The sequence below is a fragment of the Mustela nigripes genome, chromosome 4 (assembly GCF_022355385.1).
Source record: "Mustela nigripes isolate SB6536 chromosome 4, MUSNIG.SB6536, whole genome shotgun sequence".
NCBI classification, from domain to species: domain Eukaryota; kingdom Metazoa; phylum Chordata; class Mammalia; order Carnivora; family Mustelidae; genus Mustela; species Mustela nigripes.
The window spans coordinates 4,930,157-4,949,798 of record NC_081560.1 but is presented as its reverse complement, the minus strand read 5'-3'; the positions used below and the strand labels follow the sequence as shown (position 1 = coordinate 4,949,798).

Here is a 19,642-nt window from a genome sequence, read left to right as displayed (position 1 = left end):
AACTCCATTACCTCTTTTCTTTTTTTTAAAGATTTTATTTATTTATTTGACAGACAGAGATCACAAATAGGCAGAGAGGCAGGCGGAGAGAGGGGGAAGCAAGCTCCCCACTGAGCAAAGAGCCTGATGAGGGGCTTGATCCTAAGACCCTGAGATCATGACCTGAGCTGAAGGCAGAGGCTTAACCCACTGAGCCACCCAGGCACCCCCCATTACCTCTCTTCAACCGACAGTCAAAAATTTCTCTACCAAAGCCATGCTCCTTCATCTGTGCACCTCCCCAAGCCTACAGCCCCTAGCCAGGACCTAAAAGGATGCACAGAGAACATGCCGCTTTGGCCCGATTTGAAAGTGGTCCCCGCACAACCCGTGCACAAACCAATATGGCAGTAACCCCCACAAGACCTCACGTCAGATACATGGGGAGAAATATGTAAGAATCTCTCTATGATAGTCTATGTTCTGGTCTTAATCTAATATTTATTTATTATTTTAAAGTATAAAAGTAATAATACTCTTTAGTAATCAGGGCAATGCGGATTAAAGCCTCAGTGAGGTATTTCTACATAGCCATTTAGATTGGCAAAACTGTTTAAAGTCTGATAGGTCCAAGTATTGACAAGCACAGGAATTCTCAGACATCGCATGTGAGAGCACTCATTATTACAAACTCACTTTGGAAGACAGTTTGGCAAAATCAAGTAAAGATCATGAATATCCCACAATCTAGCAATTCCATCCGACACATTCATCCCAGAAAGGCACGCTTTGTGCAAGAATGCACGAAGGAGAAGGCTCACGAACAGGATCGTAGGTGTCAGCTGCACTAGTTACAGCCCACGAACAACACTGTAGGTGTCAGCTGCACTAAATACAGCCCACGCGCTCATCAGGTCAGAATGGACGAATGTGACATATTTAATGGATATAATTCTATTTGGCCATGAAAATTAACCATAGACGTACATACAACAGTACAGCCCATCTTAAGGACATAATGGTGAACTAAAGCAGCCAAAAACAATAGAATGTATACTGATTTATTCCAGTTCCTATTAAATTAAAAATGGGTAAAATCAAGTCACATAATTTATGTGTGCACAATTAGATAATCAAAGCTAAAAAACAAAAGCAAAAGCATGAATACATAATCAAGTTAGTATTTAAAACCAAGGGAAAGGCTTTGTTCAGGATGGGACAGGCTGGGGGCTTCAAGGAGATTGTGTAGTATTTCTTGACCTAGTCAGTGTCACGGGGGTTGATTTTTCAACAGTCATTAAGTTGCACATTGAATTTTATGTATTTTTTGTATGCTTATTATATATCCTGATTTTTAAAAGAAATTATTTTTAAAAGGTAAAACATACTCATGTTTAAGTCATACAGTACTGAAAGAATACTAAGTGAAAAGCTTTCTCAGACCATAGTTCCACCCCTCAGAAGTTAACATTAAATTAGCAAGTGCTAAATCACTAAATTTAGCAATCACTAAAATGAATAGTTTCTTGTTAACACACATTTAAAAACAAATATATATCCTTTTATATAATGAAATTCACACAATATTTTGTTCTGCAATTTTTCCACCTGTTAGCATGTTTTATTTTTCTAAAAAATATTTATTTTTAGAGAGAGAGTGCATGGGTGGAGGCAGGGGTGGGGGTGGGGGATGGGGATGGGGGGACAGAGGAAGAGGGAGAAGCTGACTCCCTGCTGAGCAGAGAGCCTGATGAGTGGCTCAGTCCCCAGACCCTGGGATTATGACCTGAGCTGAAGATAGATCATTAACCAACGGAGCCACCTAGGTAGCTCCTAGCTGCTCCACAGAGCCCCTACCTGTTAGTATATTTTAAAAGTCTTCTAAAATCTGAACATATAAACATGTCACCATAGGGGGCTGTGATTCTTGGGCTTCTGAGAAGCAGCACTGGATCCCTGGGTCCCGCCCTGGATCCCTCTCCACCCCTCTGCTGTGGTTTGTCACAGCACATACTGTGAATGCGTGTGGGTTGAGGGAATCCAGGTACCACGTGTGTCTCTGCCCTCCCGCTATGGATGGAATCGGAAGGTCTTCTGATTTTTTTTGTTGTTGTTCAGGTGATGGAAGGATATACTGCTACGTTAGATATGGCTTGTTTGGCTTAATGGAATGACTGACTCTCTATTTCCATTTAGGAGCAGTTTTTTTTACGACAACCTGGTCTGAAATCTGTTGCCTATGGAAACATCAGCGAGCGCGTTGAACTGAGGAAACGGTTGGGTTGCAAACCATTTCAGTGGTATTTGGATAATGTCTTCCCAGAACTGGAGACATCTAAGGACAGCCAAAGAAAAGGAAACAAATCCTTTTCATTAATGAAGGACTAAAAACCTCTGAGGTCTTCAACACAGCAAAGAACACAGTTCCAGACCTGATGCGAGTTTGGAACAACATGAAATTAAGTGACGTGCAGTGAGAAATACAACCAGAGTGCCTTTCTGTCTTCCTTTAACGATAGTTCTTAATACTTTGTTACACATGCCACTACACGGTCACACAGATGAGACTGTCCTACAGTTGTGTGAAGTGAAGTGTATTCTCTTCGTTATTTGCCAGACTCACTTGGTCCTGTTGGACCATAGGGAAGGTTCCACTTTTGGAGACTCTGTCAACTCCATTCACTCCAGGCAAGTGACCTGGCCTGGTGGCCTTCTCAGAAGGACATTCACAGAGAGCCTTGGTTGGTACATACCAACTTCAGCTCAACGGTTTCGAGCTCCTCTCTTGCTGCCAGTGTAGATATTGGAACTGATCCCTTGCTTGGCTGGGTTCCTGAGTTTCCGACGTCCCATCCACTTGCTGTGGTGTTCAGTTCTCTAGGCCAGCCTTCTGGTTTGTGTCTGTCAGTCCTTTTGTCATTAGGAGACAGTCCCTCTTCCCTGCTTCCAGTTTTGCCTTGTTCATATTTTTCCCCTCCCATGGCTCTGGCTTACAGTTCTCCTGACCTTTCTTGGAGTGTGCGCTCTGTTGTGAATCTATGTTCTGACTAAGAACTGTTTAGCTGGGACTGGGGAAGAAGTAGCTAAGTTCCCTATCTACCCTGTGTGAACACACTCCCAAACGTCTATTTTTATTTATTTATTTTCATTTATTTATTTGACAGAGAGTTCACAAGTAGGCAGGGAAAGAGAGGAAGCAGGCTCCCCGCTGAGCAGAGAGCCTGATATGAGACTTGATCCCTGGACCCAGAGATCAAGACCCAAGCTGAAGGCAGAGGCCCAACCCACTGAGCCACCCAGGCATCCCCCAAATGTCTAAAGTATTTCTTTTGAGTTAGAAGGATGGCTACTGTGTTCACCCTGGTGAAGGTGGCTAGGAAGGGGGCATATATTTAATTCACAGAAACAATGAGAAAATGCAGGGGGAAACACATTGAAAGGAATAAAAGAACCGGGGGAGACGGGGTAGGATCACTAAACTTAGCGTATAAACTAGTTTTTATAGTAGGAGACAACTTATCTTTTATGCTCGTTCAGTCGACAACTGAGTAGTCATCCAGGGCCAGATATCCTTCTAGGTGCTGGGACACAGCAGACGGGGGAACAACAAAACATCCCTCCCTTCATGGAGCTCGTGTTCTTTGAGATAATCCATATAATGTAAAGAAAAAAGAACCAGTTACTATGATCTCTTTATACATATGTATTTAGCAACTTACTCTATAGAATCTGTTGTTAGAATGACATGGGGAAGACCTGAGCTTATATATTACGGTGGTCAGGGAACGTGACTGAGCCTTTAAAAAGTCAATCTGGCAACACAAAATAAGCACCACGTTATGATTTTATTCTTGGCCCATATTTATACTTTACCTGCTTCTAGGAAGTAATAAAAAATGTTTATAATAAACACATGGATCTATTAAAATTAGGGTAAAATACAAAATAGAAATCTATAGCAGAAGGAAAAAATTCTAGTATAAATAAATCATTTTGAAATAACTTTTTTTTTAGTTTTGAAATTTGAGCATAGTTTTTTCCCTTTGGTAAGCATAAAGTGGAGGATATGGCAAATAATCAGCTTTGCCGAAAGGAAAAGACAAATGTTCTTAGAGCCGTGAGCCTAATATTAGGTATTACTTGTTTGTTTGTTTCTCCTTAGAGACCGGGCACACCTGCCGGCATGGGGAGAAAGGGGTGGGAGGACAGGGACAGGAGAGGGAGAGAATCTCAAGCAGACTCTCCGCATAGTGCGGACGGAGCCTGACGCAGGGCTCGATCTAGACCCTGAGATCATGACCTGAGCTGAACCCAAAGGTCAGGTGCTCAACAGACTGAGCCACCCAGGTGCCCCTTAAATTTTAATTTTTTAGTGTGAGTCTTGGTTCCGGTACCAGATAACAGTGTGGGCAAGTCTTAGAGATGATGTAGTATATTCCTTAGACAAGTCTGGAATAGAAATGAGAATAAATATCCAAGTACTGGTGTGATCGAAAGGAAATCCGTATTAGCCTATAGGTGGCAATTTTCTGTTTCATGTGGAAACTTAAAAACCTGACTTCTACTTTGGACCTAACCCACTCAAAGCTTTCCTTAAAACACAGTTTTGGTATGATGGAATGTTCAGACAAACCTTAAAGTAAGCCTGGGAGTTCTCTAAAGAAAGCACACTTCTCGGAATGCAGCCTAAGGCGCGCCAGCCTGAAACAGCTCCCGGTTATGTTTCATAGGCTGTGGCAAGTCTCTGCCCGGATTATCTCAGCCCAGCCACACGTAGGATAGTCCCTGTTGTTATTACCATTTCACCGATGAGAAATCCAAAGGTAGGATCTGTTCACAGGCTGGGGTTGCCGATTTTAGCAGACAAAAATACAGGATGCTCGGTCTCTGAAATCCGAATTTTGAATACACCATATTTTGTTAGAAGTGTATTTCACATATTCCACCAAACATACTTACACCACAAAATTGTTCTTTGTTGCTCTGAAATGGAAATTTCCGGCCATCCCGTATTTCATCCGGTAACTATCTGGGGACACACTAATCCCGCCCATACAGTAGCAGAACCAGCCCAGTGTCAAAGACTGGGCTTAACCACAGCAGGAGGCTGCAAACAGCTAAAATTTTAGTGTCATTCTTCCTAACCGCAAAACTGGAGCTAACCCAAACCTCAGCTGCTGGGTTTGTACCATTATGCACTAATTTGACGGAATAGCTTAGAAACGTTTAAAGTAACAGCTAGAAAAAAATTCCACGCCAGACCCTCAGAATGGCACACATTTAAGTACCTGACGCTGTCAAGGGTCGGGAGCAGGCGGAGTGAGCAGTGGAAGGTCCCGGGCGCTGACCGCTCGCGAGCACCGGGGTCCAAGCTCGGTTTGTGCGCCTGGCCTGCAGATCTTGCTAAAACGCAGATATTGATGACTAGGTAGGTGTGGCAAAGGGCTTCTGATTCAGCAGCGTTTTTTTTTTTATTAAGATTTTATTTATTTGACAGATCACAAGCAGGCAGAGAGAGAGGAGGAAGCAGGCGCCCTGCTGAGCAGAGAGCCCGATGTGGGGCTCGATCCCAGGACGCTGGGATCCTGACCTGAGCCGAAGGCAGAGGCTTTAACCCACTGAGCCGCTCAGGTGCCCCCCCCCCCCCAGTAGTTCCAAGCAGCCCCCAGGGGACACCGGCGCCGCCTGCTGCGGCCGCTCCTCCTGGGAGGCCTCACTGGCTTTCCACGGCTCCTCGGGGAGGGCCCCGCAAAGCCTTCACAGTGGAACCCACATTCGTTTGAGCAAAGCTGAAGCTGCACATCTAATACGTACGCGCCCGCTTGTCCTCATCGGGGGGGTTTACAACGAGAAAAAAACCCAAGCCGCCCGTCACGGACCCTCAGGGCCGCCGCCGAGCCGCGAGCTTCGCGAACGCCGCAGTCTTCGCCAGCGCCACGCCAGGCGCGGGCGGTGACGTCACCCACGCGCGGGGGCGGGGCCTTCCGTCACGTGGCCCCAGGGGCACGCGCGCTCCGTCTGAGACTGCGGCGCGGGAGCCCGTGACCGCCGCCGCGCCGGTGCAGCGTTTCTTCCCGGGCAACTCCCCCTGCTGTGGCTAATGCGGGTCGGACCCGGGCTGTGGCGGGAGGGAAGATGCCACAGCCCGAGTCCCAGAAGCCCGGAATCCTGCGCTGCCTGCGTCAGGGTGAGTAGCGCGCGGCCTGGCGCGGCGGCGTCTGAGCCCGCGCGGCCTCCGTCGTCCCCTCAGCGCCCCAAGCTAGCGGCTCCGGCGCGCGGCCCCGAGACCCCAAGGCTGAAGGCTGCGCCCGGGGCCTGACGCCCGGCGGCCGGCTGCGGAGTCCGACCGCGAGCACCGCCCCCGGGGGACTGGGTGTTGACGGAGGAACCGCCCGCGGGAGCCGGCGCGCCCCTGTCGGCGGGGGCCGGGCCGCGCTGGGGTCGCGGAGCCGTGGGCCCCGGGCTCCCGCCGCTGTTTCCCGGAACGAGGGTCGGAGCCCCGCGGCTCGGTCTTCCGGGCGAAGTGGGGGGGTGCGGCAGAGCCGGTAACAGATGGCGGACGCGAGAGAGAAGTGAGCGCTGCACCCGCCCCCCGCCCCCCCGGCGCCCGGCCCCTCCGCCCCACCCCCCAACCGGGCGGCTCGCGTTTCCCGGGAGGCGCCACCGCTCGCCGTGACACACGGCATTTGGCTGAGGTGCCTCTGGTTTCTCTCTCCTTTCTGTTTGCTTGTTGGAGAATTGGGGCTGTTTGCCTCGTGTAGTTTCCCGACGTTCTTCAACGCCGTGGCGTTGGGATAAATCTGAAAAGACCAAGTCCGCGGCCTCCAGTTCCGAAAGGCTTCGTCCTTGGAGGGGTCGCGCGGCGCCGGTGGTCTCCGCGGGGAGCGGGGTCCGGTTCCGCTGCAGCCGAGTGTTGGGAAGTCCGTTGTTGGTCGCTCGGTGTTCCAGACCACGGCGAAGTGACCGCTGTGCTCACGGGTTTCCCGCGCCCTCTCTCCCCCCAGACCGCCGGTTTGGGCCCGACTTTATAGTCTGTTTGCTTTCCTGCTCTAAGTTCCAAGCTTTCACCCAGAAATTCGTCTGTGGAGACCTACTCTGCCCTGAGACCGAGGAACGGCAACCGCCCCACCCTCCGTGTGCGTCGGTGGCGCTTCGTACTCCAAGGTGGGAAAGACCCAGCCTTCCCACCTCTGGGCAGTTTCTCGGCTGTTTCTTCCTTGCAGTCCGGGGTCTACTTGGTGTTTTTAAACATTTATGCAACATGAAATTTATCTTTTTAAAAAAATTTACCTTTTTTTAAATTAAAATTAGCATACAATGTATTGTTTGCCCCAGGGGTACAGGGCCGGGACTCTCGGCCTTACACGCTTCACCGCAGTCCCCACGGCACACAGCCTCCCCAGTGTCCGTAATGACCCATCTTTAAGTGTAGATTCAGCTGTTCAGTACTTCCGCAGCCGTGCATCCCAGTCCGTGTCCAGAAACGGTTTGGTCGCTCCGGGCAGAAGCTCGAACCGCGAAGCAGTAACTTCCCATTTCCCCTTCCCCCGGACCCTTTTTGCCTCTCTGAATTGGGCCGCCGGGAGTACCTCCTGCCAGTGGAGTTGTGCGGTATTTGCCTTTTGGTGTCAGGCTTATTTCATGTATTGTTTTCAGATTCCATACCTGGCGAGCGTCTGTTAGACTTCGTTCCTTTTTGTGGCTGAATTAGAGTTCCATTTTTGGCTATATCACAGTTTGTTGGTCGGTTCATCTCTTGACCGGCTGCTGTGCACATGAGGCTACATGCACCTGTTTTTGATTCTTTGGGGTAAAAACCTGGGAGTGGAATGGCTGGATCATAGGGTAACATCTGTTTGACTTCTTGAGGAACTAATCCTTCCCATTTTTAAAACTGCTTTTTTTTTTTTTTAACTTTTTAAGATTTTACTTATCTATTTGACAGGGAGCTCACAAGTAGGCAGAGAGGCAGGCAGAGAGAGAGAGAGGGAAGCAGGCTCCCTGCGGAGCAGAGAGCCCGATGTGGAGCTTGATCCCAGGACCCTGGGATCATGACCTGAGCGGAATGCAGAGGCTTAACCCACTGAGCCACCCAGGCGCCCCTAAAACTGCTCTCTTAAGACCTTCATGCCTTCCTATGGCTAAATCTGATGCTCCCACCTCAACTCCTGCTGACTTGACCTCCAAATCTTTGTGACACTTCATGTTGCTGGTCAGTACTCCCTCTTGTGGGTCTCAATTTTGTGATCCTTCTCATGTCCTTTATTAGTACTTCCTTTTTCTCAGGATTTTTAACTGTGCATGTCCTCAGAGGTTCAGTGCTTGCTCCTCTTCTGCTATTATTTCAGTGGAACTTAAACTAAAATTTTGGTGTTTTTTTTTTTAAACATTGCTTTGAGGCTTAAGATTCAAATTTCAAGCTAGATTCCCCTCTGTCCCAAACCATTATACACTGCTGCTAGTATTTTTTCCATAAGATATATTTTCTTAAAGACATTAGCTAGTTTTTTTTGCTTGCAGAACAAGTTAAGTCTCATCCTCAGGGTCAGAGCCCCAGCCTGTCCTCATAAAAGTAATTACCTTCCAGTAGTCTTAACCAGCTGATCCGTTCATTATAGCCATCCTTTCCACTTGCTATTTTGCTTGAAAAACTAAAAACAAATACTTATGTTGCAATTTTCCAAGACTTGAACTTTCTTCTTGAAATATTGCAGTATTTGGCCATTGGAATCTTATTTTCTAAAGCCAGACTTAAATATCAACTTCTAAAAGAAATATTCTTCAGGTTTTTCATGCAGTTTTTTTTCATTTGTAACCCCACCTGTCTTACCTTCTATTAGTTAATTGGAAGCAAATCTCAGATTTCATAGGATTAGGTTATTTTAGTTGTATAAAATAAGCTCATTCTGACTACAGTCTTTCTGGTTTGGGGTTTTTTTTTTTTTTTTCAAGATTTTATTTATTCTAGAGAGAGAGTGTGTGTGAATGTGCACAGACATGGGTGCTGGCAGTGCAGAGAGAGAGAGAATGAACATCTCAAGTCACCTCCCCACTGAGCTCAGAGCCATACATAGGGCTCAGTCTCATGACCCTGAGATCATGACCTGAGCTGAAAGCAGTAGTTGGATGCTTAACTGACTGAGCCACCCAGGAGCTTCTCTGGTCATAAATATATATATATATATATATATATATATTTATATTTAAATTATTTGACAGGGATCACAAATAGGCAGAGAGGCAGGCAGAGAGGAGGAAGCAGGCTCCCCGCCGAGCAGCGAGCCTGATTCGGGGCTTGATCCCAGGACACTGAGATCATGACCTGAACCGAAGGCAGAGGCTTTAACCCACTGAGTCACCCAGGCACCCCATCTTTTTAAAATTCATTTTATTTTAGAATTGTTTTAGATTCATAGAAAATTGCATTACAGAGTAGTACTGAGAGTTCTTTTATATGCCATGCCAAGTTTCTCCTGTTATTAACAACCTACATTAGTATGGCACATTTATTACAATTAATGAGCCAGGACTGATACATTATTACTAACTAACATTAGAATTTATTCAGGTTTCTTTAGTCTCTCCCCTCCCCCCTTCTAAGGACATTAGGTAAAAACTAAAGGTCAGTCCAGGATACACATTGTAGTCATCCTGTCTTCTTAGGCTTCTTGGCTCTGACAGTTTCTCAGACTTGTTTTTGATGACCGTGACAGTTTTGAGAATACTCATGTATTTTGTAAAATGTCTGTCACTTGGGATTTGTGTGATGTTTTCTCATAATTAGATAGCAGTTCCACCCCAGAGTGGGAGGACAGTGCCCAAAATACCACCAGGCGTGGGTACTAGCAGGGGATTCAAGACCTCTATCTTAAATGGTACCAGTGGCACAAATGTTTAAAGACCTCCAGCCTTGCCCAAGTGGTCACCGACATCCTGACCTCTGGGCACTGGGCATTACATTGCCCTAATGTCAACCCTCATTGGCTGATAGGTGTACGCAGTTCATACTCATCTCTGGTGATGCAAGGCCAATCGTTAAACTGTTGGGAACATACAACTAAATTTTCTTTAAAACAGTGCTTCATGTGTGCCCCAGCCTTTACTCTTCACAGGTGGATACCTCCTGTGCCTCAGAGGAGAGCACCACCCAGTCATTTGCAAGGTGTGCCTCTGGGGAAACCCCTGCCAGACTTTGTTGAAAATTTATGATATCAGTAAATGCTCCCAGTGGTGCAAACAAACCTTATTCAGGGCATCCCAAATCTCTGTGACCCTGTTAGATCCCCTGCCCCTCAATTCCCCTACCTGGGAGAGCCACCCTTCAGGAGTGGCTCCCTCCACCGGTGACAGGGCTGAGGTGACAGTGCCCCAGCCCATGATCTTAGGAGCTATTGAATGCTGTGTGTCCGCCTTCCAGTAGAGCAGACAAGACTCTGACAGGACTGATGATAGGGGCTGGTGATGGCAAGCGCTCCCTGGGACTCGAGGGCTGAATTGGCTCCTTGGGATGATCCCTGTGAATGACATTTTGCAGCGCTAACTGTGGGTACCCCAGGACGCTCTCGCTTACTGCAGTGCAGTGGTATTTGAGGTAGTTCTTGGACTGCTAACCTTTTGGGGACCTCTTTAAACACTTAGTTGTTTTCCTTTGCTTTTCACGCATTGGACTGGCCCACGTTGCATCCTGTGGAGACTTAGTGACTTTAATTTTTGTTGGTAGGACCCCTTACCAGCTACAGGAGCTGCCACCACCGCAGCATCCCCTCTACTCTCTGCAGAACCACAGCTGCAGGGTCACTTCCCTGTACCACCCCAAAGGGACCTTTTCCTGTGATCACCACTCAGGGCTCCACAGTCTTGCTGTTCAAGCCTTCCAATAAACTTAATATTTTGATACAGTAGGCAGAAATTGGAGTTCATTTCTCAGACCACTGTAATTGCTGGGCATATTACCAAGCTCAACAAAAGACTGTTTCTGGAGTTAGTGGCCTACCGGCTGACTTACTAACCTTGTCCCATTTACCCAGCAGAAGGCACCTCACTCATCCTTGCAGCTTGCCTGGCCACTCTGTGATGTTCAGCCGCTCCCATGGAGGACACTTTGCAGTGCAGGGTATGGTATCGGCTAGAGCCCCCACATGCTCTTTATAATCCTCCATATCTGCCCAGGTAACACCACCGCATACGTGAACATGACCTACCCCTCATCCCAAGGAACATGATCCCCACAGTTTTGGGCCTCCTGGCCTAGCCATCCAGGGGGAACCCCAAGTTATTTCAGCTTCCCTGATCAGGCAGTTGGTGTCCGCTGTGCGTCCATTGCCTTGGAGCGGTCACACATCTGTGTGCTTTTCTTTGCCTCACCCCTATCACATGCCGGCTCCCAGGCAGTCCTGTCTGTCCATAGCAGTGTACTTTGATCTCCCTGGGACTGCCCTTAAACATCACTGAACAGGACCTCCGATCTGCCTGTCCTTCTCCCCCTCATGTCAAAAGTGTATGTGGTATTTATCCGCATGATACTAGGAGTAGGTCACTCGGATGGACTAGGCTACTCGCCACTGCACTGGGCGCACAACGACCAATCAGTCTGAACAGGTACAAGTATTCCATAATGTCACTCGGGGTTTTTAACCAAATACCAATTTAACCTTTATCCAAGGGCTTTTATTTTCTTGGCTGGACCCCAGCAACTGGGGAGAATTACGGATAGGATTTTGAACTTTTGTCTGTTGATATTCCTGATTGGTATTCTTCCTTTACTCAGATGTTTTGTGCACTGGGTGATGAAAACCATTTCAGTGGCTTTTAATATCTTCACTGTCCAGAGAGTGCCTGTGATTTTCCCTAAAGATTAATGCCCAGACGTCACAGGGCCAATTGTGATGAGGAAAGTGCCTTTTAGGGAAAATTTTGTGTTTCTCAGTTGCTGCCTAGGCATTTTATATTTGTGATGATCCTGTTCATGCCCGGAGTCTGGACATTTCGGTAAGGACGCGAGTTTAGGACGCCGCACAGAAGTTCCTGCTTTGTCTTTCCCAGGGCACCTTTTCAAATGACCACTTCAGGTGAATCTGGGAAAAGTTAGTGACTCTGCCCCAGCCCCCTTAAAAATAATAGCTGCTTGCTACCCTGCTCTTTATCTCCTGCTCCCTGGTAACCCAGATGTAGGACTGCCCTTTCCCCAGCTCATTGCACTCCCTGTCCCCCTGCTTCTTCGAGCTTCGAGTGATAAATCTTGTGACTCTGCTTCCTTCATGTGGGTATGTTGAAGTTGCACCTTCAGTCCGAAGGCTGCGGGGGGTTTCATGTTCCCAGAGTGGAAGCTGAGGTCTGAGGTGCTGAGGAAGGGACCTGCTGGCCCCCCGCCCCCCAAGCCCCTGTTTGTGTGGTTGGTTGTGCTCCCTCATTCTTCAGTCAGTATACCGGCTCCGGGTCTTGGCATACCGCACACAGTCGTTGGCCTGTGGCCCTCTTCCTCCACTTCAAAAGCCAGCAACAGCAGAGTTCCTCCTCTTACAGTGCATCATTCTGATCTCCTGTTTTGTTTCCCTTTCCACATTTAAGGACCCTCAGATTACACTGGGTCTACCCAGATAATCTAGGATAATCTCCTTGTTTTAAGGTCAAGTGATTAGCAGCCAGCCTTAATTCTGGGATGTGGCTGGCTCTGGGGGACCATTAGTCTACCTATACTTAGCATATTCACATCTTGTAAAGAAATTTTTGGTGGTGGCCCTGGAGTTTTCAGTATACATTTTAAACTAATCAGTTTGAATCTGCCTTCATGTAACAGTAATTGCCAGACATATTATACAGATACCTTATTAATGAAGACCATTCCAGTTTTTTCCTCCCATTCCGGTGACATTGTTGTCATTCATTCACCTACCAGTATGCTATGATCACTCAGTATATTGTGACTTAGTTCCTTTGAACAGTTTCTTTTAGATCAGTTAAGAAAAAGAAAAAGAAGTCTCATTTTTTTTCTTCTGATGTTCTTTATGTAGATCCAGGTTTCTTACTTTTGTCATTTTCATCCTGCTTGAAGAATTTCTTTTAACTTTTCTTGCAGGGTAAGTCTACTGATGACGAATTCCTCAGTTTATGTTCAAGAAGGTATTTTTTAACTTCTGAAGGATATTGTCAGTGGGTATAGAATTCTAAGGCAGGTGGATTTTTTCTTTCATTCTTGAACTGTTTCAGTCCATCTCTTGCTTACATGATTTCTAAGGAAAATCCCACTCTAATTCTTACCCTTTTCCCCTCTGTAGATAAAGTTTTTTCCTCCCTGTGGCTTCTTTCAGCATTTTTGTTTGTCTTTTGATTATACCGAGGTGAGAGTTTGGGGGGTATTTATTCTGCTTTGGGTTCTCTTACTAGTTTGGGAAATTTCTTGGCCATTGTTACTTAAGATATTTCTTATGCTTTTTTTTTTCTTCTCCTTCTGATATTCTGATACTTTGTAAGTTATACTTTCTGAATTGCCCACAGTTCTTGGATGTACTATTTTCCTCTTTTTCTGTCTTTGCATTTCATTTTAGGAAGTGAACTATATTCAGGCTCACTGCTCTTTTCTTTAGCTTTGTAAAGGCCACTGATGAACCCACGGAAGGCAGTCTTCATTGCTGTTACAGTGTTCTTGATTTTTTAGCCCTGCCTTTGGATTCCATCTTAGAGTTTCCATCTCCCTATTGATGTTTCTCGTGTATTCTTGCATGTTGTTGTTTTTTGTCCACTAGGATTCTTAACATATTAATTATAGATATTATTATTTGTTGAGGGGGGATTGCAGGGAGAGGGAGAGTCTTAAGCAGGCCCCCCGCCCAGCACAGAGCCCAACACAGGCTTGATCTCATGACCCTGAGATCATAACCTGAGCCGAAATCAGGAGTCAGATACTTACCCGACTGAGCCACCCACGTGCCCTTAGGTATTTTAAATTCTTGTTTATGATCCCCAATTCTGTGTCACCGAAGTCTGGTTCTTATGATTGGCTTGTCTCTTCAGACCTTATTTTCTCTTGCTTTTTGGTATGCTTTGTATTTTTAATGTTGTTGAAAACTTGACATGTTGTTTCAGGTAGGAGCTAAAGTAAGTAGATTTTTAGTGTTTGGGTTTATGGTGATCTAGCTGGGGGTTTGGCTGTGTTTAGTGTTTGCTTTAGCTACAGATGCCAGAGGCCTCAAATTCTTCTAGTGTCCTTGTTTTTATCTGCCCTCTGGACTTGGGGATTTTCTGAGTACCCTTCCCCAGAGAGTCTGTGTCTTGCAGCTCTCTCAGCTGTAACCCCTTTATTATATTTGGAGCCTGTTGGTGTGGTGGTCAAGTACGAAGGAGGGTGAGAGTTCTGTGTCTGCAGGTACGATCATCACAAGTGTTTTGCCAGTGGTGCAGCTTTTTCCCCCCTGCAACCTTTTCCCTTCCCTAGCTGCAGAATTCCTGGTCTGTTTCCTGGAAGCTGTGACCTTCTGTTGATCTTTTCTCTTAGGTTTGTCTGGAAGGCTAGCAGGGGCTGGAGTGGGAGGAGTGCCCTTTCCCAACTAGGAGAAAGTTCTAGCAGTGTCTTTTGCCCTGGAGCAAATGCCTTTGCCTTGGAGACCGCTCTAGGGTGTTTTACAGTGATTACTTTTCCCTTCCCCTGTCAGAGTAGAGGGGATCTTTCTGTATCTCCACATTCATGGTGAGGACCTAGTACGGTCCTCGAGGTAAAGCCCGCAGAAGTGTGGGAGCCCCTCCCCCCAATCCTGACTGCTTCCCCAGAGTTTCTCACTCTCACGCCAGGTCACAGAGTCTGCAGCATCAGTTTGTGGCTCCAGCAGCTTCTGCTTCAGGTAAGAAGATATCACGGTGTGTCTCTAGGTTTTGGGTGTCAGTTTGCCCTGTAACCTCAGTTCTCTGATGGTCTAAAAGCATATTGATGTTCAATTTGTCCAGTTTTTTCTTGTAGGGGTGGGAGTGATGACTTGTAAGCTCGTCTCATGTTGGAACTGGAAACTGAAGTTACTCCCATTTTTTTTTAACTTAGGGTTTGTGAGTTGCCGTCTTCAGTGAACTGTATGCACTGTATGCACAATACCAGGACTGTGGTATTGTATCTAGATTTGATTTATGCAGGCAAATTTCACATTTATCACTTGATTAATAATGATTTCAAGCTGTACTGTCTGATAGCTTTTGCTTTCCTTAGAAGAGCTTTTCACTTTAAGTTCTTTTCTTGCAAAACTATAAAAATACCTTGCAACTTTTCAGGATAACTTTTTGCATGCATTATTTTGCATTCTCTAGGCAACAAAAGCTAAATAGGCCCTTTTTAAAATTAAGTTTTCTACTTAAAAGTAAAAAATTAGTACATAATAAGAATTTGTCAAGTGATTTCTTCTCTCTTATTAGTTTGGGTTTCTCCAGAATCCTAAGATTAAAAATTTCAGTTCACCTTGTTTATTTGTGCAGTAATCTCAGGGCACACCAGTAGGGGAATGAAAAAGTAAGAGAGACAGGCGAGGAAGCTAGGAGAGGGTATGGATTTCAGGTCATTTTCCACTGTAGGCCACTGCAGCTTCCACTGGGGAACTTTGAGAACCAGCGTAGAATATAGGTGTCAAGAGTTAGCATCCAGGGCAAGCATATAAGGGAGCTCTGGGGGTATTTTAACTAGTCTTTTGTTGAAGGCTGCTTCTAGGAAGGTACATATGCTCATATACTTTTGGGCCTGCACTGCACATGCGCAGATGGGCTCCAGGGGCCAGAGATGCAGATGCTGGCACCTGGAAGTCAGACCTGTGGAGATGGATACTCAAGAGGATGTGCAAATGACAGTGTCTGCTCTGTTGATTTCCCGCAGCTTGATCCAGCAGGATGAGCTGGGGTAGAAACTGGCCATTTGTCCAGTTCGATTAGTAGGTTCGTCAGCTTTCTAAACCTCTCGATCTTGAGGTGGTAGATTGTATTCAGAAATGAGTTTTCTGAAAAATGCTGAAGAGTCTGTCACACGATTTTCTGATATTCTCTTTTTGGTTATACCTAGCCAGTTCACTTTGGAATATAAAAGCAGTAGTTGAGAAAATGACCCTGGCCTTGTGCTTCTGGTAATGGCGGACTGGAGAACCTAGCTGAAATCAGTCCGTGCTGAAAAGTGTCCGAGAATTCACAAGATAGTAAATTAATTACTGGATAGAGGTTTGGGAGATAATAGAAACGCGGAGAGGTGAACACCTTGCTTGGGCTGCTCTTGTACCTGGTATTTGCTGTATTATGGAAAAGGATTTGAAAGGCTGAGCAGTGTATCGACAGATTGACGGGGTAGGGGAACAGAAGTTGGAGTCCAGGATTTGCCGTGGGTGAGAATCCTGCTGAGCTGACCAGGGGTAACGTTGGACTCTTGAAAGGCTGTAGGCTGGAGTACAGGTGGGCGGGGAGTGGATGGGGTCTTCCCTGAAACGAAATTCTTCTGTGTCATTTAGGGAGTTTAGTATATCTCCAATCTCAGATTGCTGGTGATGGCAGGTACCTAGCAGAAGCAAATGAAGATACTCTCCAGAGGAAGATAGAATCTTAGGTTTCAAGTTGTTTCTGAGATGACTTTTCAGATATGTCCATGCAGTCTAATCACTGCAGTCCGGTGCACTGGAAGACAGACTAAACAGGAACCCGTAGAGGCAGTGGGCAGTAGAGGCAGCCCCTTTAGATGGCATTTGGGATGTTTATGGAGCTAAAAGCTGAACTTAAACATCTCAGCAAGGAATCAGAGCAAAGAGACAACCGATTTGAAAAAGACACAGCTAGATACTACATCTAAATACAATAATCAGAATTGAGGATTCATTGGATTAATAACAAATTAGAAAAGTAATCAAATGAAAGATCAGAAGAAGCTTCCTTCAAGTATGAGAGAGGAAGAATCTGGAAAACACTGAAGAGAGGGTAGGAAACACAGAGGATGTAGTGACGAAGTGCAGCGTGTTTGATTGGAATCCTCCAAGGAGAGGAGGGAGAAGGGAACTTTGGAAACTGGGGAAAGATACCAGTCCATTGGAATAACAGATCCTAAGGGGGAGTTAAGGTGTTTTTTTTTAAAAAAGTTTGCCACTTGTAGGTCATAGTGTGGGACTCATTTTCCTTAGAGTGAGTTTGCTTGCTGCCCGCTTGCCCGTTGTCCGTGCTCCCTCTCTCTCGCCTCCCTCCCTCTCTGTCCACTTTTAGCAGTACTTTCGGTATTCTGCTGAGGATAAATGTTTTTCTCACATGAAGAGTTACATGGTCTTTTGTTATATTTATATAGATTATGTTGGGGTTCCAAAGATTTTGGTTAGAAAAACGATATGACTGCTATTTAGATTGAAATCCATTAAGAAAATATGACAGATAAGCTTTCCAGACTTAAAGAAATGGTTCTGTAATGCAGGGATTTCAGGCAGAGTGGACACTTGGGGGATAGAGCCTCTCCCTAGCCCTCCTGGGTCACGGTCACTGGTAGTTCCTACTTTGTCTCCCCAGACGGCTAGTCAGAAAGCCTCTCACAGGTGGAAGGCACACTGACCTCAGGGACGGAAGTGTGCCTTGGGTTCCAGTGAGGTTTTTTGCTTTTGTTTTTTGTTTGTTTGTTTGTTTGTTTGATAACAAGGGGGAAGTAGTATTTATCACAGATCTGGACATAGGGTCATTTTAGGTAACCCCAAGGGCAGGGACTATCCATATCTTTAATCTTGTGGGAAACATAAATTTATATTTTAAAAAGTTACTGGATGACATCTCTTTTTTTAAAGGATGGCAAGCAACGTATCACTGGCCTCTTCCCTGCCAGGTGGTATAACAAAATGCCTAAGGACGTAGGTCTGACATCAGATGACTGGGATTCAGATCTCAGTTCCTCCCCTTCCTTCCTAGCTGCATGTCCTTAAAGCAAGTTACTTAATTTCTCTAAAATCAAGAGGAAAAAAGATAAGAAGCCTTGTTTTTTTTCTGTTCTACACTTGGGACTAGTATTTTCTTTTTTTGTTAGTTTTGATTTGCATACCTCACTTGTGTAGGTAAACCACTTGGTCAGCACTGCCCAGTCCTGGAGACCCCGGACACGCCTGGCCCAGTAACACACTCAGTAGCCCTGGTTTAAGGGGAGTCAGCTTTGCTCATACCCCCTTGGTCCTGGGACAGAGGCGTCTGTAGAAGGCCATGTGGATCATGCTTGTTGGATGTTTGTTGATATTGGGTGTGTTTAAAACTAAGTTCCTTAGTTATTTGGATATCTCAGAACACTTATTTCTAGTAACCATACTTTTTTCTGTTCACTTATTTGCTCATTTGATGTACTTTGGGTTTAATTCTCCTTTTAATGGGTAGAAAGGGAACAAGAAATAATGGTTTTCATGATTCTGGGGGCTATAAGTGGTTACTCTGTATTCATTCTATACATCCCTTCAGAGTTGAAGTCTGGAGCCTGATCAAACTTTCGACCTTGCCCAGTTTCTGAATTTAGGTGGGGGACACACCCTGCCGGTCTTTTGTTTCCTCCCTGGCAGATACACCCGTTTATCTGCCTGGTTTCTGACTGCATTTGATTTTATGACCCCTGCATTTACGGGATGTCAACTCTTCGCTGGGACTGAGAAAAAGCTGTTGTAAGGGCGTTCCCTGTGTGTGCCTGTTGATCTTGATCAGATTCATTGGGTCAGAAATGGATTCATGAAAATAAAAGAGATCATAATGAATTATAGCTAGTAGAATATATAGTTAGAAAGATCTTTAATATAAGATTCCTTGAAGTATATGGGTGTTGTGCAAACCCCTCACAAAGCTATGGTCACTTTCTCCTTTAGTCTTCCCCAGGCCTTGACCAGGGAGAGTTGTAGCTTTCTGCTGCTTTCTACTTGATCAGGGAGGATATTAACGCCTAATGGTCAGCCTCCACCAGTCTGTTTTCACTGACCAAGCAGGTGTCCCAAGATTGGTTTATGTGCTAACTCCTAGTTGTCCTTTTAGTTCCTTGTCTTGTTGCTTTCTCCCATCAACATCACCATGTGGTTTTTCTCTGCATTTGAGGTATAGTATATACCACCACATGTGTTATGTTCTCTCTGATTGTTATAGAGAGAATATTAGTTAATGTCTGAGGGATGTCAGAGGATTATTCCCAGGAAATCACATGATATCTGGGATTTGCTCTGAACCTTTCCTAATTCAGTAATCTCCTTACTTGTAGTTACGAAATATATTGGTTACAGTGTTTTCTTTTAGTCTTTCAGGTAGATAAAGAATGAGAAAAAACCATTTTTGTGTGTGTGTTGTCATCACCTGGTAATCTCACAGGGGTCAGTGGGAAGGGCATTGCTGTTAATCAGCATTTGTACTCATATGACTGTAGCTCACTTAAAATATGAATGTGTCCCTTTTATATGGAAAAAGCTAATAGATGTTTGCTGTTTGACAACTTGGAATGTAGTGGAGACCAGGGAGAAAATAGCCAGAAACTACTGAAAGGTACATGCTTATCAGGTAGGGATAGACATTTGAGGAGCACCTGGGTGGCTCAGTCACTTGAGCGTCCGAGTTTGGCTGAAGTTATGATTTTAGGGTCCTGAGTTGCACTGAGTCAGGAGCTAAGCTTAGCAGGGGGTCTGCTTGTGCTTCTGCCCCTCCCCTTGCTTGTGCAGGTGCGCATGCTTTC

At 45.7% G+C, this 19,642-nt stretch overlaps 2 protein-coding genes and 1 long non-coding RNA gene across 3 annotated transcripts in view; 2 read left to right on the top strand and 1 right to left on the bottom strand.

Moving 5' to 3' along the window:
* Positions 1-2,461, top strand: part of GALNTL5 (polypeptide N-acetylgalactosaminyltransferase like 5) — a 44,430-nt gene extending 41,969 nt beyond the window's left edge. The window contains exon 8 of the mRNA XM_059396063.1: positions 2,176-2,461. Coding sequence (XP_059252046.1) covers positions 2,176-2,367 — 192 coding nt within the window. The 3' untranslated portion in view covers positions 2,368-2,461. The remainder of the gene's footprint in view (positions 1-2,175) is intronic.
* Positions 2,461-5,906, bottom strand: LOC132015549 (uncharacterized). The gene is made up of 4 exons (XR_009403721.1): positions 5,794-5,906; positions 5,268-5,382; positions 4,778-4,866; positions 2,461-3,618 (listed from the first exon to the last, which is right to left on the bottom strand). It is a non-coding gene; the product is annotated as an uncharacterized LOC132015549 (long non-coding RNA).
* Positions 5,907-5,965: 59 nt separating this feature from the next.
* Positions 5,966-19,642, top strand: part of GALNT11 (polypeptide N-acetylgalactosaminyltransferase 11) — a 53,770-nt gene continuing 40,093 nt past the window's right edge. The window contains exon 1 of the mRNA XM_059396062.1: positions 5,966-6,166. The gene's annotated coding sequence lies outside the window, so the exon portion shown is untranslated. The remainder of the gene's footprint in view (positions 6,167-19,642) is intronic.